The sequence below is a fragment of the Tachypleus tridentatus genome, unplaced genomic scaffold, assembly GCF_004210375.1.
Source record: "Tachypleus tridentatus isolate NWPU-2018 unplaced genomic scaffold, ASM421037v1 Hic_cluster_1, whole genome shotgun sequence".
Lineage (NCBI taxonomy): Eukaryota > Metazoa > Arthropoda > Merostomata > Xiphosura > Limulidae > Tachypleus > Tachypleus tridentatus.
In genome coordinates, this window is record NW_027467777.1 from 11,260,293 (window position 1) to 11,277,916 (window position 17,624).

Below are 17,624 nucleotides of genomic sequence, written 5' to 3' on the forward strand. Positions count from 1 at the left end.
CTTTCAGAGTGTTGAGTGTATTGCTGGTCATGCTGAGAGTTTACAGTAAAAGATGAAAGACTGCTGTTTTCTGACGAAGGTAATTTTACATGCGATTGATCGACTGGTGAAGACTGTAGTATAGAATATGTGGGGTTTGTTATATTGATAGTGACTTGGTGTGGTTTTGGAGATATAGGAATGAAAAGTTTCATGGGTAAACCAGAGCAAACAGAAGTGTAAGAATAATGTTAGTTGGGGAATGTAATGTTTTGGGGGTTTTTGTTTACTCTTCCAGCAGAACTTGAAGGATCACAGTGAGACAGTAAGCGAGTTTTTTTTATTGTGTACACCGAGTGATAGAAGTGCTGTTGCGGGATCTGGTAGCTTCTAAGATAGAAAGAAATGTGGAATTTGGACAGGGGACAGTAGAAGAACTATTAGAAGTAAGAATGGGAGATGATTGGGGTAACTTAGAAGACAAGAGTGGAAGAATGCTGCAGGAAATACAATATTTGAAGCCAAGTTGAGAAGCTGAGGTGAAGTCCATCTTGTGCAAGGAAATTAGCGAGTGGTATTAGGTTTGTGTGGTTAATGAAGGCAAGTTGGGAGTTGAGTCTACATAAAAAAGTTTGATTAATTCATTAAAATGTTGAATTTTCTTGTTGAGTTGTTTTTTGTGTTGAAATCACTGAAAGTGTGTTTGTTCACGCGTTCTATGTATTACACAAGAAATAGCCATTCTAATGTGTAGTCTGAGGCTGAAGATGTGTTATTGTGTTTTCAAGTTCTGAGAAGCAGTTTTCAGTAGTCTTATCACATTGTTTAAGGTCATTTGTACCAAAGTGAATTATAAGAAATCAGACATATTTGGGAAGAGAATAGCTATGGCATCGTTGATTTTAGCTCCAACAATGTATTTTGACAGGATGTGGTGTCCATTAATAAAGGTTAAGTGTTCATGTAGGTACTTTAGCTTTAAATCACCTAAAATACTTATATTAGGAAATATAAGAGTATACTTATCTGAATTGGGTTCATGTTCCTTACATGGTAATATATTCATGATGTGCTAATAATATGGTTTCTATTTCAGTTTTATCAAGACTCTAGGGGCCTACGAATTTTTAGCACATCATAAATATATTTTATTACAAACCTGAAAATATAAAAGTAATATCACATTTAGTATTGACAATTAAGTCAAATTTATGCAAAGCGAATGTTGATAAAACACTGAACAATGTAACTTGACAAGGTTAGTCAAATCACTTTATCATAATAAAAACATGGTAAACAAATAACCTGTGCAATAATGAAAAAGAGACAACAAAAGTTAAAGTTATCAAACGAACTAAATTCAGGTACTGTTAAAGAGGTTACATATTGATATTAAACCAAAATAATACATGCACACACACAAAAATAGACTTTCTTTACTAATAAATAAAAGTGAAAATTTGGCCACTTCTAAAGAGGCAAGCTCATGGGCAAAACAGTTTCAGGACCACCTTATTTAACAGTATGACAACAACTTTATAACACAAATATTCACTTTCTTCCTGCTTTGAAATTGTAATCATTAACCAGATCTTCATTAGCCAAAAAAAATGTGACAAAGCATAAAAGACATTTTATAAGAGTTGTTTTGTTCTCACCAGAGTTGGGTGAACTGTCACATTATAAAATAATTCTTCTTTGACTTGACAGTTTCAGTGAGATCAGCTGCTGCACTGTTTTTGGCTCATTACTCACTTTACACAAATAGAAAATCTTCTCATTTGTGTAAATGTAAACTTACAGTGCATTTAGAAATGTTAAGTTTCCTTTGAGGCGAGACCTACTGAGTCAAGTTCAAAATATAAAGGGCAGTTTATTAAAAACTAAACAAGGTATACCAAGACTTTACTTACTAACAAGGGTTAGCATAAGAACACTTAACATCGTATCTTATATAAAGGGCAGTTTATTAAAAACTAAACAAGGTATACCAAGACTTTACTTACTAACAAGGGTTAGCATAAGAACACTTAACATCGTATCTTATATAAAGGGCAGTTTATTAAAAACTAAACAAGGTATACCAAGACTTTACTTACTAACAAGGGTTAGCATAAGAACACTTAACATCGTATCTTCTTTTTTTTTAATGTAGTTTTTCTAGTAATACTGTATCAAAATAGGATAAATGATTTACCTGAAACTTTGAAGCATAATGTATATTTATAGTGCCACAAAAATATATAAGACTAAGTGATAACATAATAATAGTAGTTATATTTAGCACTTAGTTACTCCTCAAAAGGAGAATTTAAAAAAGTCGCTGTAATTATATTTCTCTCTCACAATAAAAAATACAGTAATGGTACTTTACATTTCCAATAAAGAAGTTTTGTAATAACTTTGTCTGCATATACCAGTAAACTTCAGTTAACTTTCATGGTACACATGCTAACATCTTTTAAAATTCTTTTATCCAACACAAGGCCACAGAAACAGTTGTACTGATATTATGTTGGAATAAAAACAATGAAAGTTTGAAAATACAGTAGCAAACTGTAACACTTGTGTAAATATAGACTGCTTTAAAATATACAGTTTGTAGTTGCAAGACTGGGATAAAAATGGAAAAACCACTGCATATTTTAAAAATATACTTTGGTAAAAATAAGTAAAACTGTCCAAAATTTTATACTGACCATTTAAAATAGTTTTTCGACACAAGTATGTTACTAGCTTTCACTTCTTATGACATCACTACAGTACATTTTAACTCTGACAGGCCAGAATTCACTTGACAAACAGTCAAACTGTCTTTTTTTTGAGATGTACAACCTTCAAATAATATTTTTAAATACAAAAATACAAATCATGTTACATGAATATATATAATATCATCTCTAATAACTTAATAAGTAGTTCAATCAAAAGAATTGTTAATGGGTTATTTGAAGCTTCAATTGACAAATCATGTTACATGAATATATGTAATATCATCTCTAATAACTTAATAAGTAGTTCAATTAAAAGAATTGTTAATGGGTTATTTGAAGCTTCAATTGAGTTTTCTACATAATACTGCTGTTACTTCTGGAGTACAGCACTTAAAACGACTGACTGATTGATCTTACACAAGGTTATGATAGAAAAGGTGAGGTTTTCATTTCACGTGCACGGAGTTTGTGAAAAACAAGAAGTGTACATCTCAAACTTACTACAGCCAGCTTCAGGTTAGTCTGAAGAGTTTTAATCTCTTTTTTAAGAAAATAGTCTTAACCATTTTTTTTTTCTCTTATTCAAAATTGTCACAATTATCAAAACAATATTCAGCATCACCAACAATTAAAGCTTAAGTCACAAACGATCCTGTACAAGTGTCAAAATGAAAAACTGTTCACACACATGTTCCACACATTATACAAAAGTATTAGAGATACATTATAAAACTTGTCTTCCAGAGTTTAGCATTTACCATTATTTCACAGTTGAAATAATTTTTCATATCCACAAATCACTTGAAACTCCTTACATATAGTCACTATGCATCGTAAAACGCGTAATTTGGTTGTATAGGGTAACTTTTAAAGACAGTAGAAAGCTATATATTTAGATACAGCGAAAAATGTTTTACAAGAATATTTCTAATGATGAAAGAAAGTCATGACTACTACATGAAAGTGTAGCAAATACAGTGTCAACCACCTTTCTATGTGAAACTCTTAGATATATCATTACACATTTTTATACTCCGACTTTGTTGTTTATCAAAATTTATAGCATCTCTTATTTGTAAAAATACTTTTCAAACTTTGTTATTATAATTTACGATATAAAAATTTCTCATTAAATAAAATATATATCAAAATTCACTGTAGAATAAATATTTCTGAATTAATAAAATTACCTTAAATTTTGTTACAATGGATCTATGTTACTTTCATTAAAAATCTATCTAAGCAAGACTATTCTAAATAAAGTAACAGATTATTGTGTTTAGCATAACACACAGACATCTGGTTCTTCAAGGTTGTCCTTTCATATCCACCCTTACAAGAAAAAATACAAAGATATGTTTAGATTTACTCTTCACCTTTTTTCAGTCAATCATCAAAACCCTTTTTAAACTCTAGTAAAATGCTGCCCCTTACAACCAACTTATACTGAACTACTACAAACTAATCTTCAGTCCATAGCCTATCCCTCACTAATTTGCTAAAGTTAGTAAAACAACAAGTCTCTTCCTTTACATTTGTCCTGCAAACAAAATAGTTAACTGTTCGAACATGCATTTAAATTAGTATTAAAGGCACAAGAGCATGCAGACATGAGAGAACATTCCATCCCACCTACTAAGCCTTTTCAATTTATCTTACATTGCAGATGCTATACAGAAGTATTTTCTATGCAGGTTATTAGTTCATCTGGAGCCATGATGCACTGGTTAGTTAAGGTACAAACTATAAACTAGAACGACTTAAGACTGCTTTCCAAACCTAACAGAAATGTACACAACACCAACAACATAACATCATAGAAGTAAAAGAGTTTTACTTTCAGGCTCAGTGAATTATAAATTTAGCTTAAGACAACTAACAAAGATGTTTAATAAAAACATGTACAAGTTATAACTCTTAGGTATATTTTACCAACAAAATAATACATCAAGCAACAGACATTCAAACTGAACAAAACTTACTGTTAGTTATTTTCTAAAAGTATTTTAAAATTTTAAAGAAAATAATTATTTATTGCACACACACACACACACAGAGATAAAAAATGATTTTCAAGCAAGAGTAAACAATTAAGTCAGTAGAATACGTTGACACCCGAGATGTTAATAACAATGGAAGAGCAGTTGGTTATGGATTTGACCACTAATTTAATCTTTCTTTTTGGTAAGCTCCAGGGAGAACGCTTCATTTGGTCTTGTAAGAATGTCTCCTTCTTTGTTACGCTTGGGCCCAAAATCACTATTTAATAGTCTAAAGAAAAGTACAATACTCATCAGTACAATGGCAGCAAGGCCGATACTCCCACAAGTATATGCATACAGAGGCACGAGTTCTCTGTGTACCACGAATAACGAGTCATCCAGGCCAGCGTCACCACTCTGAACAGAATAAAGGTAGCTGAAGAAAAGGAATGGTTAATGCAGACAACAAAATAAACATCAAGTCACGCGTTGTCTAAGATGGGAACGTTTCTGAACACAACTAAGCTACAATAAAGGTTAAACACAGCTAGAAATAAACTAATCCATATATGTACATCTCTCCAGCAGCACTTATCGAGCATTAACAGTTTGAGAATTGTTGGAATACACTGTTTATTTGTTAAGCATTAACAGTTTGAGAATTGTTGGAATACACTGTTTATTTGTTAAGCATTAACAGTTTGAGAATTGTTGGAATACACTGTTTATTTGTTAAGCATTAACAGTTTGAAAATTGTTGGAATACACTGTTTATTTGTTAAGCATTAACAGTTTGAAAATTGTTGGAATACACTGTTTATTTGTTAAGCATTAACAGTTTGAAAATTGTTGGAATACACTGTTTATTTGTTAAGCATTAACAGTTTGAAAATTGTTGGAATACTCTGTTTATTTGTTAAGCATTAACAGTTTGAAAATTGTTGGAATACTCTGTTTATTTGTTAAGCATTAACAGTTTGAGAATTGTTGGAATACTCTGTTTATTTGTTAAGCATTAACAGTTTGAGAATTGTTGGAATACTCTGTTTATTTGTTAAGCATTAACAGTTTGAGAATTGTTGGAATACTCTGTTTATTTGTTAAGCATTAACAGTTTGAGAATTGTTGGAATATATATGCAAAAAACGGTTCGTTTGGGTTGAGAAAATATTTTACATAGAAGAGCGAACAACGTTTCTACCTTCTTCGGTCATCGTCAGGTTCACAAAGAAAGAGGTAACTGAACGGAAGTTGACCACGTTTGGAAGGGGTTCTGTAACTGAGTGTCGGAATGTAGGGGGCGGTATTAGATGTTTGAATATACAATTTTATTTATTTTATTGTATTAATATAGGTATAAAGGCATTCCTTTATATTGGTTTACTTTGGATTTAAGTTGTTGTATAAGTAAAGCTTCTTTAATTTTGCTTTTGTTTATGTATGTTTCTTTATTTAGTATTTGAGTGTTTTCTATGGTTATGTTGTGTTTATTTGACTTGCAGTGTTCGAAAACGTGTGAAGGTGACTTATGTTCTTTGAATCTGGTTTCCATTTTTCTACTTGTTTCTCCAATATAGAAGTCGTGGCAGTTATCACATTGTATTTTGTAAATAATGTTGGTGTGGTGTTTGTCAGTGTAGTTTTTACATAGTATAGACCTCAGTTTTGTGCCTGGTTTTTGAATAAATTTGATATTAACTGGAATGTCATATTTTGTCACTAGTTTTTGCCAAATGTTGGTTATTTTTTTGCTGATGTTGGGAATATATGGTATGCAGCAGTATATTGTTTCGTGAGATATTTATTTTTGTTGGTTGATTTTGCTTTCTGTCCAGGTGTGTGCGTATAATGGTATACTACGATTTGTGGAGGAAACGTATTGATGTTGATGAAGTATTGTTTTATTTTGTGTAATTCATCGTTAATTTTATCTGGCGAGCATAGTTTTATGGCTGTGTTTATTTGGTTTCTTAGTATGCTGAGTTTTTGTTTTGTTTCATGTGCCAAGTCCCAAGGAATGTATAGTCCAGTATGGGTGATTTTTCTGTGGATTTCTGTTTTGAATTGTGTGTCGGTTCTTGTAATTTTGAGGTTAAGAAATGATATTCGATAGCTTTTTTTCCTGTTCACATGTGAAGTTAATGTTGGGATGTATAGAGTTAATGTGATTGAAAAAATTAAGTGTGTGTTCTGTAGATGTGAATCCCGCAACCATGTCATCTACATATCTGTTCCAATATAGTGGTCGATGTAATGCTGTGTTAATTGCTTGTGTTTCAACTTGCATCATAAAAATATTGGCTAGAACTGGCAATACTGGGTTGCCAATGCTTAGGCCATTTGTTTGTATATAGTTGTGGTTGTTGAACATGAAGTTTGTCTTTATTGTGGTGAATTCTATGAGGGTTGCTAATTGGTTGCTGGGAATGTCTATAGTTGGGTTAGGGTCTCGGATATAGAGTTCTAAGGCTATCTTGCAGGCTTCAGTGGTTGGAACTTCTGTAAATTGTATATTCAAACATCTAACACGGCCCCCTACATTCCGACACTCAGTTACACAACCCCTTCCAAACATGTGATCAGCTTCCGGTCAGTTACCTCTTTCTTTTTTGAACCTGACGATGACCGAAGAAAGTGAAACATTGTTCGCTCTTCTATGTAAAATATTTTCTCAACCCAAATGAGCCGTTTTTGCATATATATTTCTCTACAAGTGGGTTTTCTCGACATCACTGGTTGGAATACTCTGTTAATAACAAATATTTCTCTGTACAGACAGACTAACCATTTCACAATTCAACAATATTCTGAACTTGTTATAAATAATTCTCAGTGATTCCATAGAAACAGACTGCATGTTTACTGGTTTAACAAAACTACTATTTATATTCCTAATTATGGCCTTGCTCAACAGTCATAGAAAGATATGGTTTCTAGCCAAAAAATTGTTTTAACTTAAGCATTTTGTATAATTCATCATTCTAATTGCTTTATTCATCATGTCCCTTATGAAGTTAACATAAATGATACACTACAGTACAAAATGTAACCTTACATAAAAATATTTGACACTTTGTGAAACAAAAACATCTCAAACAATAATAAAAAACAATTACAGAAAATGTCAATACTGATTTTTGTAAACAAAAACTTAAAAGGTTAAACATGTAGACAAAAGCCCATTAAATTTTCATAAGTAAAAAAATTTAACCATATTAAAGAAAGAAGCCTCCTTTCATAAATAAGACTGTAGAAGTAAACATTGAAAGAACAGATTTGATACTAAAAATTATCCTGGATTGTACAGAAGACAAACAAAACTCACCTAGGTTTGCAAGACTATTCAGTCTATACCAAGGGTTACTCTTGCTGATGCTTACTATAACCATCAACTGTCTCAGATGAAGAAATATGTTATTTACTTCCACAAGTAGAGCAGCTAAAGCATAACCTACGTATAGTTTTGTACATAGTGATCCCAAAACAAAGGATGACCTATACATTAAAAAACTATTAGCATAATAATAATCCTTCATTTAGGTCATTTATAATCCAATACTAAAACAGAATTTAGTCAAAACCTATCACAGCAATATGTACTTATCAACTCAGTTTTCTTTAACATATTCATAAACAAACACTTAGCAGAAGAGAAATACATTTAAACCAAGTCCAGCTCTTCCAATTTAATTACAAAAATACAAATTTACAAGAACTATTAACAGAATGTGAGTAAAACTTTATAGTATAGTGCTGTCAAAACAGTATGTGTTAGTAATTGATCTAAAAACTGAAAAACAAGTCCTAACATTATTACTAATGCACACTTTATAAGTAACAAAAAGATATATTTATTTCTTTATTCTACAAAACTAATATAGAAACTAACTTCCAACTTCACATGGTATTAATCACCATCTGTGCCAAATGAAATACTTATAAAACCCAAATTAGCTTTTTTTTTTTATCTTAAAACAAAGCCATGTTGAGCTATTTGCTGTGTACACCACAGGGATCAAACCCCAGAAATGTTAGCAATTTAAGTCTAGATTTACCAGTGTCAAAACAGGGTTTAAATATCTTTATTTCAGCACACTGTATTTAGTAGTAACACGTGTGATACAACATCATTATAAAACTTTAATAATTTAAACATTACATATGTACACATAACTGCTCTATATACTCTTAAGACACTAAATCATAAGGAGGATATAAAAACACTAAGCAATACTATTTGTTCTAATACAGTAAATTTGTTCAGCTCAATTATTAACCAAAACCTACTGAGAAAACAATAGACCCCTTGTAGCAAGTTTACAGATTTACCCTAATAAAATCAGGGAGTCACTTCCCCACCATGCAAATAACATTTTGTGTAGCTTTGTGCTAAAACAACAACAAGAACAGAAAATAATGTAATTCAAATTATTATTATAATTATGTAATACCATACTAGTATTATTATAACAATTTTTGTTTCATGGGCTGCATCTTTACCAACTGTTTTCACATATTTTTAGTGTAAATTCACTTTAATAGCTTCAGTATTCATTTATAATCTTTCACATGTTTGAAAACAATGCTATAATTCTGGTGTTCAACAATTTATTGTACACTTTTGCATCACTTATACATTAAGTACTGTTCTTGCTCAGAGAACAAACACCAAGACTTCTTTACTAGGACTATAACAGATAAAGGCAAACTTAGACAACACTCACAGATTCTAATCACTGTCTTGTATTTGTATTTTCAGCGTTACAAAAAAATAAATTCACTAAATCTGTTTTGGATAAAGAGAAACAAAAAACAGTCTTTTTAATTTTAGAATTTTCAAAGCACAAAAAAATAAAAGAACTTTATTGTCGTACCATCTAGTGCATGTGGTTAGGTCACTATCGAAGCTGTAATGAGAAGATTACACTTAGGTTGTAATCAAATTATATAAAAAACCCTGAAAAGGGCAAAACAAATTTATATAATAGTCATTACTTGGGTTTGTCAATCCACATGCAATGCTACATGAGGACCAGACTATCTGTCCCTAATTTAATAGTAAAGGAGTAGAGAGAGGCAGCTAGTTGTCACTATCCACCAGAGGACTATCTGTCCCTAATTTAATAGTAAAGGAGTAGAGAGAGGGCAGCTAGTTGTCACTATCCATTAGAGGATTATCTGTCCCTAATTTAATAGTAAAGGAGTAGGTGGGAAGGCAGCTAGTTGTCACTGCTATCCACCAGAGGACAATCTGTCCCTAATTTAATAGTAAAGGAGTAGAGAGAAGGCAGCTAGTTGTCACTATCCACCAGAGGACTATCTGTCCCTAATTTAATAGTAAAGGAGTAGAGAGAAGCCAGCTAGTTGTCACTATCCACCACAGGACTGTCTGTCCCTGGTTTAATAGTAAGGCAAGTAGTAGAGAGAAGCCAGCTAGTTGTCACTATCCACCAGAGAACTATCTGTCCCTAATTTAATAGTAAAGAGGGAGTAGAGAGAGAGGCAGCTAGTTGTCACTATCCACCACCACAGGACTGTCTGTCCCTAATTTAATAGTAAAGGAGTAGAGAAGGCCAGCTAGTTGTCACTATCCACCACAGAGAGAAGTCAGCTATCTGTCCCCAGAATCTGTCCTAATAGTAAAGGGGAGGTAGAGGGAGAAGGCAGCTAGTTGTCACTATCCACCAGAGGACTATCTGTCCCTAATTTAATAGTAAAGGAGTAGAGGGAAGGCAGCTAGTTGTCACTATCCACCACAGGACTATCTGTCCCTAATTTAATAGTAAAGGGAGTAGAGGACAGCCAGCTAGTTGTCACTATCCACCAAAGGACAATCTGTCCCTAATTTAATAGTAAAGGAGTAGAGAGAAGGCAGCTAGTTGTCACTATCCACCACAGGACAATCTGTCCCTAATTTAATAGTAAAGGAGTAGAGGAAAGGCAGCTAGTTGTCACTATCCACCCACAGAACCATCTGTGTCCTAATGGAGTCCCTAATTTAGTAAGAAGGGAGGTAGAGAGAGTAGAGGGGCGGCAGCTAGTTGTCACTATCCACCAAGAGGTCTCCCTAATTTAGTAGTAGTAGGTGAGAGAGAACTATCTAGTTGTCAATAGTAAAAGGAGTAGAGAGAGAGGCAGCTGGTTGTCTTTACATCCACCACAGGACTGTCTGTCCCTAATTTAATAGTAAAGGAGTAGAGAAGCCAGCTAGTTGTCACTTTATCCACCACAGGACTATCTGTCCCTAATTTAATAGTAAAGGGAGTAGAGAGAAAGGCAGCTAGTTGTCACTATCCACCACAGAGAACAATCTGTCCCTAATTTAATAGTAAAGGAGTAGAGGAGAAGGCAGCTAGTTGTCACTATCCACCACAGGACTATCTGTCCCTAATTTAATAGTAAAGGGGTAGAGGAGGAAGCCAGCTAGTTGTCACTATCCACCACAGTTCTGTCTAATTTATCCAGCCCCACCAGAGGGACTATCTGTCCCTAATTTAATAGTAAGGAGAGTACCATCCAAGGGAGAAAGAGAAGGGGTAGAGGGAAGGCAGCTAGTTGTCACTATCCACCACAGGACATGTCTGTCCCTAATTTAATGAAGTAAAAGAGTAGAGAGAGAGGCAATAGTTGTCACTATCCACCACCGTCTGTCCCTAATTTAATAAAGGGTAGAGGGAGGAGGTCTGGTGTCCAATAATAGTTAGAAGTGACTCTGTCTGTCCCTAATTTAATAGTAAAGGAGGTAGAGGGAAGGCAGCTAGTTGTCACTATCCACCAGGACAATCTGTCCCTAATTTAATAGTAAAGGGAGTAGAGGGAGAGGCAGCTAGTTGTCACTATCCACCAGAGGACTATCTGTCCCTAATTTAATAGTAAAGGGAGTAGAGGGAAGGCAGCTAGTTGTCACTATCCACCACAGGACAATCTGTCCCTAATTTAATAGTAAAGGAGTAGAGAGAAGGCAGCTAGTTGTCACTATCCACCAAAGGACTATCTGTCCCTAATTTAATAGTAAAGGAGTAGAGAGAAGGCAGCTAGTTGTCACTATCCACCAGAGGACTGTCTGTCCCTAATTTAATAGTAAAGGAGTAGAGGGAAGGCAGCTAGTTGTCACTATCCACCACAGGACCATCTGTCCCTAATTTAATAGTAAAGGAGTGGAGGAAAGGCAGTTAGTTGTCACTATACACCAGAAGACTATCTGTCCCTAATTTAATAGTAAAGGAGTAGAGAGAAGGCAGCTAGTTGTCACTATCCACCAGAGAGCTATCTGTCCCTAATTTAATAGTAAAGGAGTAGAGGGAAGGCAGCTAGTTGTCACTATCCACCAGAGGACTATCTGTCCCTAACTTAATAGTAAAGGAGTAGAGGGAAGGCAGCTAGTTGTCACTATCCACCACAGGACTATCTGTCCCTAATTTAATAGTAAAGGGAGTAGAGGGAAGGCAGTTAGTTGTCACTATCCACCAGAGGACTATCTGTCCCTAATTTAATAGTAAAGGAGTAGAGAGAAGGCAGCTAGTTGTCACTATCCACCAGAGAGCAATCTGTCCCTAATTTAATAGTAAAGGAGTAGAGGGAAGGCAGCTAGTTGTCACTATCCACCAGAGGACTATCTGTCCCTAATTTAATAGTAAAGGAGTAGAGGGAAGGCAGCTAGTTGTCACTATCCACAGAGGACTGTCTGTCCCTAATTTAATAGTAAAGGAGTAGTAGAGAAGCCAGCTAGTTGTCACTATCCACCAGAGGACTATCTGTCCCTAATTTAATAGTAAAGGAGTAGAGAGAAGGCAGCTAGTTGTCACTATCCACCAGAGAGACCATCTGTCCCTAATTTAATAGTAAAGGAGTAGAGAGAAGGCAGCTAGTTGTCACTATCCACCACAGGACTATCTGTCCCTAATTTAATAGTAAAGGAGTTGAGGGAGGGCAGCTAGTTGTCACTATCCACCACAGGCTATTCTTTGCCAACAAATACCGCGATTGATCATCACATTACAATGCTCCCAAAGTTGAAATGACAAGCACATTTGTTGGATGGGCATTCAAACCCGCGGACCTTCATATTACGAAGTTAAATGCCGGACCATTTAAGTTATCTTCTCTTACGCTTCATGCCACAGTTATTTACTTAACATTATGTAGTTTCTAATGATTACTTTTACTCATTTTCAAAATATTTTCTTGATTTCAATTTTATCTCAAACAAATTAAACCACAATTCAATAGATTTAGTTTTAGAAATCTTTAAACTTTCTGTAAGTTAACATTTATGAAAAGGATGAAATTAGATGTATTCCTTTTTAACTACAGGACTATGAATTTCAGATGTATAGAAATTTGTTTTGTATTTAAAAAGGTGAATAATTAATATTATCATAAATTTTTAAAACAAATGTTTCTTTTTGTGTGTTCTTTATAGGTTATTTGCAAAATAGTTGAACAGACATGTCTTCCAAATGTTGTGTTAACAGAAATACACTGAGTAGTAAACAGTAAAGCAAGTGATAAACACATTAATAGATGCTTCTACATTTCCGTAACTTGTGCCACTTTTAGCAGTAGATGGGGAGGTGTTATTTTTGGTCCTTCCAATAATGCTAAAAATATCTTGTACATGAACTTAAATCATAACAAAACAAACAATGCAACTTACAAAGGCATGATGAACCATGAGTTCGTACGAGTTACGACAGCGGTGATTTGAGCTCATGTCGATGAAATCATAAATAAAGTACCCTGAAATTATACAAGAAAAGAAAACATTACTTTTATCAATAGAAATATTACTTAAAGGGTGAAAACATTCAGAGTTAGACGACGTGCCCAATAACAGCTTAATTATTTTTATTTGTAAGTATCAAGTAGTTATTTCTTACATGTGTTGACTAGTTTTTCATATCTGTTGTAACTCAGCTATAAATAAACAAGAAAATTTATATAATAGTGTTCACATACCATAAAGTTTTAAACACATTGCTACAAACAGTATCTAAGAGCTCACCTGTATACATTCAACAATAACTTAACCCTGAAATTAAATATTTCATTTAAAAAACAATCAAACTGGTTCTCAAATGACAAACTTGAAATTCCCAGTATGGTTGAAAATTGTTATTAGAATGACGTATCAGAAACATTGGTGTATATACACAAAAAAACACAAGTACAACATATTCCTCACGAAAACAAACAAGATACATATAAGAACTAACATCACACTTCCATCAACTATAAAGCTTGTTTCGACTAACATTATGGACTTCAAGTGTTATTACATTAAATTATTTTTTTAAGTAAAATAAAACTATTTATCATTGTTCCTTTTTCATATGCAACAATTATCTAACTTAAGAGGGTTTTCAGTGGTTAACTACCCCACATTACTTATAAAATGACTATTCAGAGGATTCTTGTAATCCATGGGTTTTGTAAAAGACAGTTCCTGATAAAACTAGCTGTTTGCTAGGTTTCTAATAATGAAGTTTATCTCACAACAAAGCATCAGTATGTACCTCATTTTTTATCATTAACAAGATAATTTATTATTCCACCTGGAACAAACAGATAACACGAGTTGTTGCACAGTATGAAAAGTTTAAAATAAAGCTGTTTAGTGTGTAAAGAAAGATAACAAAACACAATAAATCAATAGTTAAACAAAAGTGACAAAATTAAACATTATTCGACCCAGATACTGACCACATTGTTTACTGTTACAATTTGGGTTTTTTGTTTTGTTTTTTGCTGAATACATAACAATGTGGCTATATTTTTACAATACACAATATCATGTGTACATCAAAACTCAGGACAATTGTTATCTATATTTGCATAAAATCATACATTTGAATTAACAGTAAGCAGTAATTACCATGCATTCACATATCTTAATGAACTGTTTTAAGTTTTAATGGTTGGCTTTTATTTCTGAACAATGTACTTGTTATTCAGGTTTCTCCTTCAAAGACCTGGTTCATAAACAACACCCTGCTTTTATTAAAGTTATTTCATTAAACACCAAAACAGTTTGTTTGTTGTTAGGTGTTATCTGTGATGTTTGTGCTACATATATTGAAACCTAATATTTAGTTATAAGCCTTAAACTTACTGCTGAAACACAGGGAGTCCTTTTAAATATGATCCTTAGTGTACATTAGTTCAAATCTTTGTATAAACTAATAAAGAGTCCAAGCATAAGATAAAATTAGACACAAGATGAACAAGTACCCATAAATTATTCAAGAGGTTGAAAAATGTTACTTACTCATACGTAATGATCCAACTTGTTTCCAGGAATAAATAACAGCCTCGTACAAACTCCACCATCAACTACATGTACTAGAAAACTATTAAATGACTGAAAAAAGTGTCACTCTTCAGGGTAGGAACAGTTGTTCCCATAATGTGTAGAATTCCAGGGACACTAATTGGAACCCATATTTTGATAACTTGTAATGCCTACATTTGTTTCACAAAATATCCAAATGTTTAAAAATCTAAAAGTACATAGGAATAAGTTATTTTACCTCAGAACATGGAATACAGAAAATGATATCCAAAGAATCACATTCTAATACATTTTGGCTGTCCAGGGATTCTCAAGTTTCATTATTATCCCATGTTTTAAATTAATGATGAAAGAGAGCTTGAGACACACACCACAGTGATGATGTCTGTCTAAAAGACTGGATGTTCAAATTAAAGAAATATTTCAAGAGTTCTTTTCGTACAGGAAAAATGACCACTTGGAAGAGGTTTCCATATGTTTGTACTAGGTCTGTGTTGGCATGACACTCATGGCTAGAGAAGCTTTATTTCAATCATTCCTGCATAAGGATAATTCTGTAGGATCAACAAGTAGTAACAAGCAGTTGAAATCTTCAACTGTTTCAGATGGAACATTTAACATGAAAATATAATAAGGCCCATCTGACATCAGATTTCAAAATATACAATTACCTTACAGTCATCTTTTGCCACTGCTTTCTGCATTTAATTTTACACAATAACTAGATATATATATGAAAAGGAAAACTAAAATAGTTTAGATACCTGTGGAGAAAGCAACCAGAAGATGGGATTTATTAGTGTGGATTTCAATCATATCTTCAGCCATTTTTGGAACTTCATAGAAACTGGAAGAACCAACATAATGGAAATTGTTTTGTTTAACATAACATTAACAATGTAAGTAGATACTACATTAACAATGTAAATAGATATTAGCTTCTGATAAGAAGAAAACTAAAACATTGACCTGGCAATCAGTATATCCAACTAACTATATGTTTCATTATTCTTATAAAGATTAGAATGCATTCTCTCATCATTTTACATCCATAAATTCATTTAGATTAGTTAAATGTATGCACAAAACAAACTTTTAGGCCCAAACAATATGCTAAACATTGATCTGAGCAGACTTCATACATGTATTTCTAAACATTATACATTGAAATTACACCTTTCAAATGCTACTGAATAACTTGCACTGCACGATAATAGCTCACCCAAGAATTAAACATGGCTGAATTGAAGTTTCTATGCAAATAAAATAGGAGGAGAAGTGGAAAGAAAATAATGTCTCATTAAACAACCAACGTCTCAGCAAAATATACTTTAGAAGCTAATATGCACAAACTATAATCACTTAATAATTCAAATAGCCTCACACAGTTCTTTGATCAGTATAGAAATCAGTGAGAGCAAAAACATTTATAATTTAAACAGCAACTGTATTTCATGTTAATGCATTTTGAATATGGTACAGTTGAACAGTAATACTTGAATATTTTTATTACAAGCTATCAGCAAAAATTACATTCTGCAGGGTGACCTTTGAAATCACTAAACGGATACGAGAAATGATAGAAAATCTTGTAAGTATATGTTTTGAACCTCCTAAAAACGTTAGCTATTTATGTTCAGGAATATTAAATTCATCAGACAGCAGTTACAAAACAAAAGAAATAAGACTTCACAAACTTAAAACATCTTGATAGTATCTTCTCTTACATCTTGTACAAGATACAAGGTCCATTTCAAAAGTTTTCATTGATTGAATCTGTCTTTGTTATGTAACCAAAGTTTATCAGTGTTAAATAATATAGTTGTAAATTCAAGATGATAATGTGATACCAAATTGCATTTTATCTTACAATTATTATCAGTGTTCATGCCTGTAACATAAAAATATCAGTGAGTCAAACTAGTGCAAGTTTATAACGAAAACAAATTTCACACGACATACACCATTACTCAAGTGCTATTTCTACAGATTAGTCAAGATACATTACTGTACATGTAGTAGAGAAGTCAGATTTTCCTAGATTCTGATCTAGTTTTCTAGAGGATTTAACAAAATAACAAAACATGTAAATAAAAAGATGTCCATAAATATTTACAGTAGGTAAAGGGCATAAATCCAATGGATCCATTAATTTTATCTAAAGAAACAATGGAATTTTGATTTGTTTCTCATATTAGTTTAACTAAACACTTAAATTAACACAAGATCAGCTAATTTTGATAAATGGCATACTACCAGGACATTTGATTTCAAAATGAATATGGTTATTTACTGATAAATGGTGTATCAAATATATCATGCCCATTAAAAGCAAATGTGTTTAAAATATATAATTTAATATTTTGAACTAATTTATTAGTTTTCTTTGTTACTAATCTGACATTTCATGATTATAATGTTCTAATTAGTTTTGAACTTCAATGATGTTATTAACACTTAATGGATTTCATCACAGTTGATTACCTTAAACTCAAAAGGTAAGCTTTCTACCTAGTTATGTACACATATACATGTGTTTTAGTTAATTTTGTTTTCAACACACTATTAATAATTTATTTCAACAACCAATTTAAAGGACATCTGTGGGTTCTTACGCTATTAATCAAACACACCTAAAATGTAAAACCTGAGCTAGAA

At 32.8% G+C, this 17,624-nt stretch overlaps 1 protein-coding gene across 1 annotated transcript; it reads right to left on the minus strand.

Moving 5' to 3' along the window:
• Positions 1-2,115: 2,115 nt before the first annotated feature.
• LOC143242046 (TLC domain-containing protein 2-like) lies at positions 2,116-15,832 on the minus strand. The gene is made up of 4 exons (XM_076485388.1): positions 15,731-15,832; positions 13,332-13,414; positions 8,001-8,170; positions 2,116-5,111 (listed from the first exon to the last, which is right to left on the minus strand). Exons 1-3 carry the CDS (start codon positions 15,792-15,794, stop codon positions 8,090-8,092), a joined length of 228 nt encoding a protein of 75 aa, XP_076341503.1. The 5' UTR covers positions 15,795-15,832; the 3' UTR covers positions 2,116-5,111; positions 8,001-8,089.
• Positions 15,833-17,624: the final 1,792 nt, after the last annotated feature.

What these genes read in the sequence shown, in the direction of transcription:
- LOC143242046 (XM_076485388.1), bottom strand. Translation starts at nt 15,794, where the DNA reads ATGGCTGAAGATATGATTGAAATCCACACTAATAAATCCCATCTTCTG. An exon ending in TCTGGTTGCTTTCTCCACAG is followed by an intron (nt 13,415 to 15,730) that starts GTATCTAAACTA and finishes GTATAATTTCAG; the next exon opens with GGTACTTTATTTATGATTTC. An exon ending in TCATGGTTCATCATGCCTTT is followed by an intron (nt 8,171 to 13,331) that starts GTAAGTTGCATT and finishes TTTAATGTATAG; the next exon opens with GTCATCCTTTGTTTTGGGAT.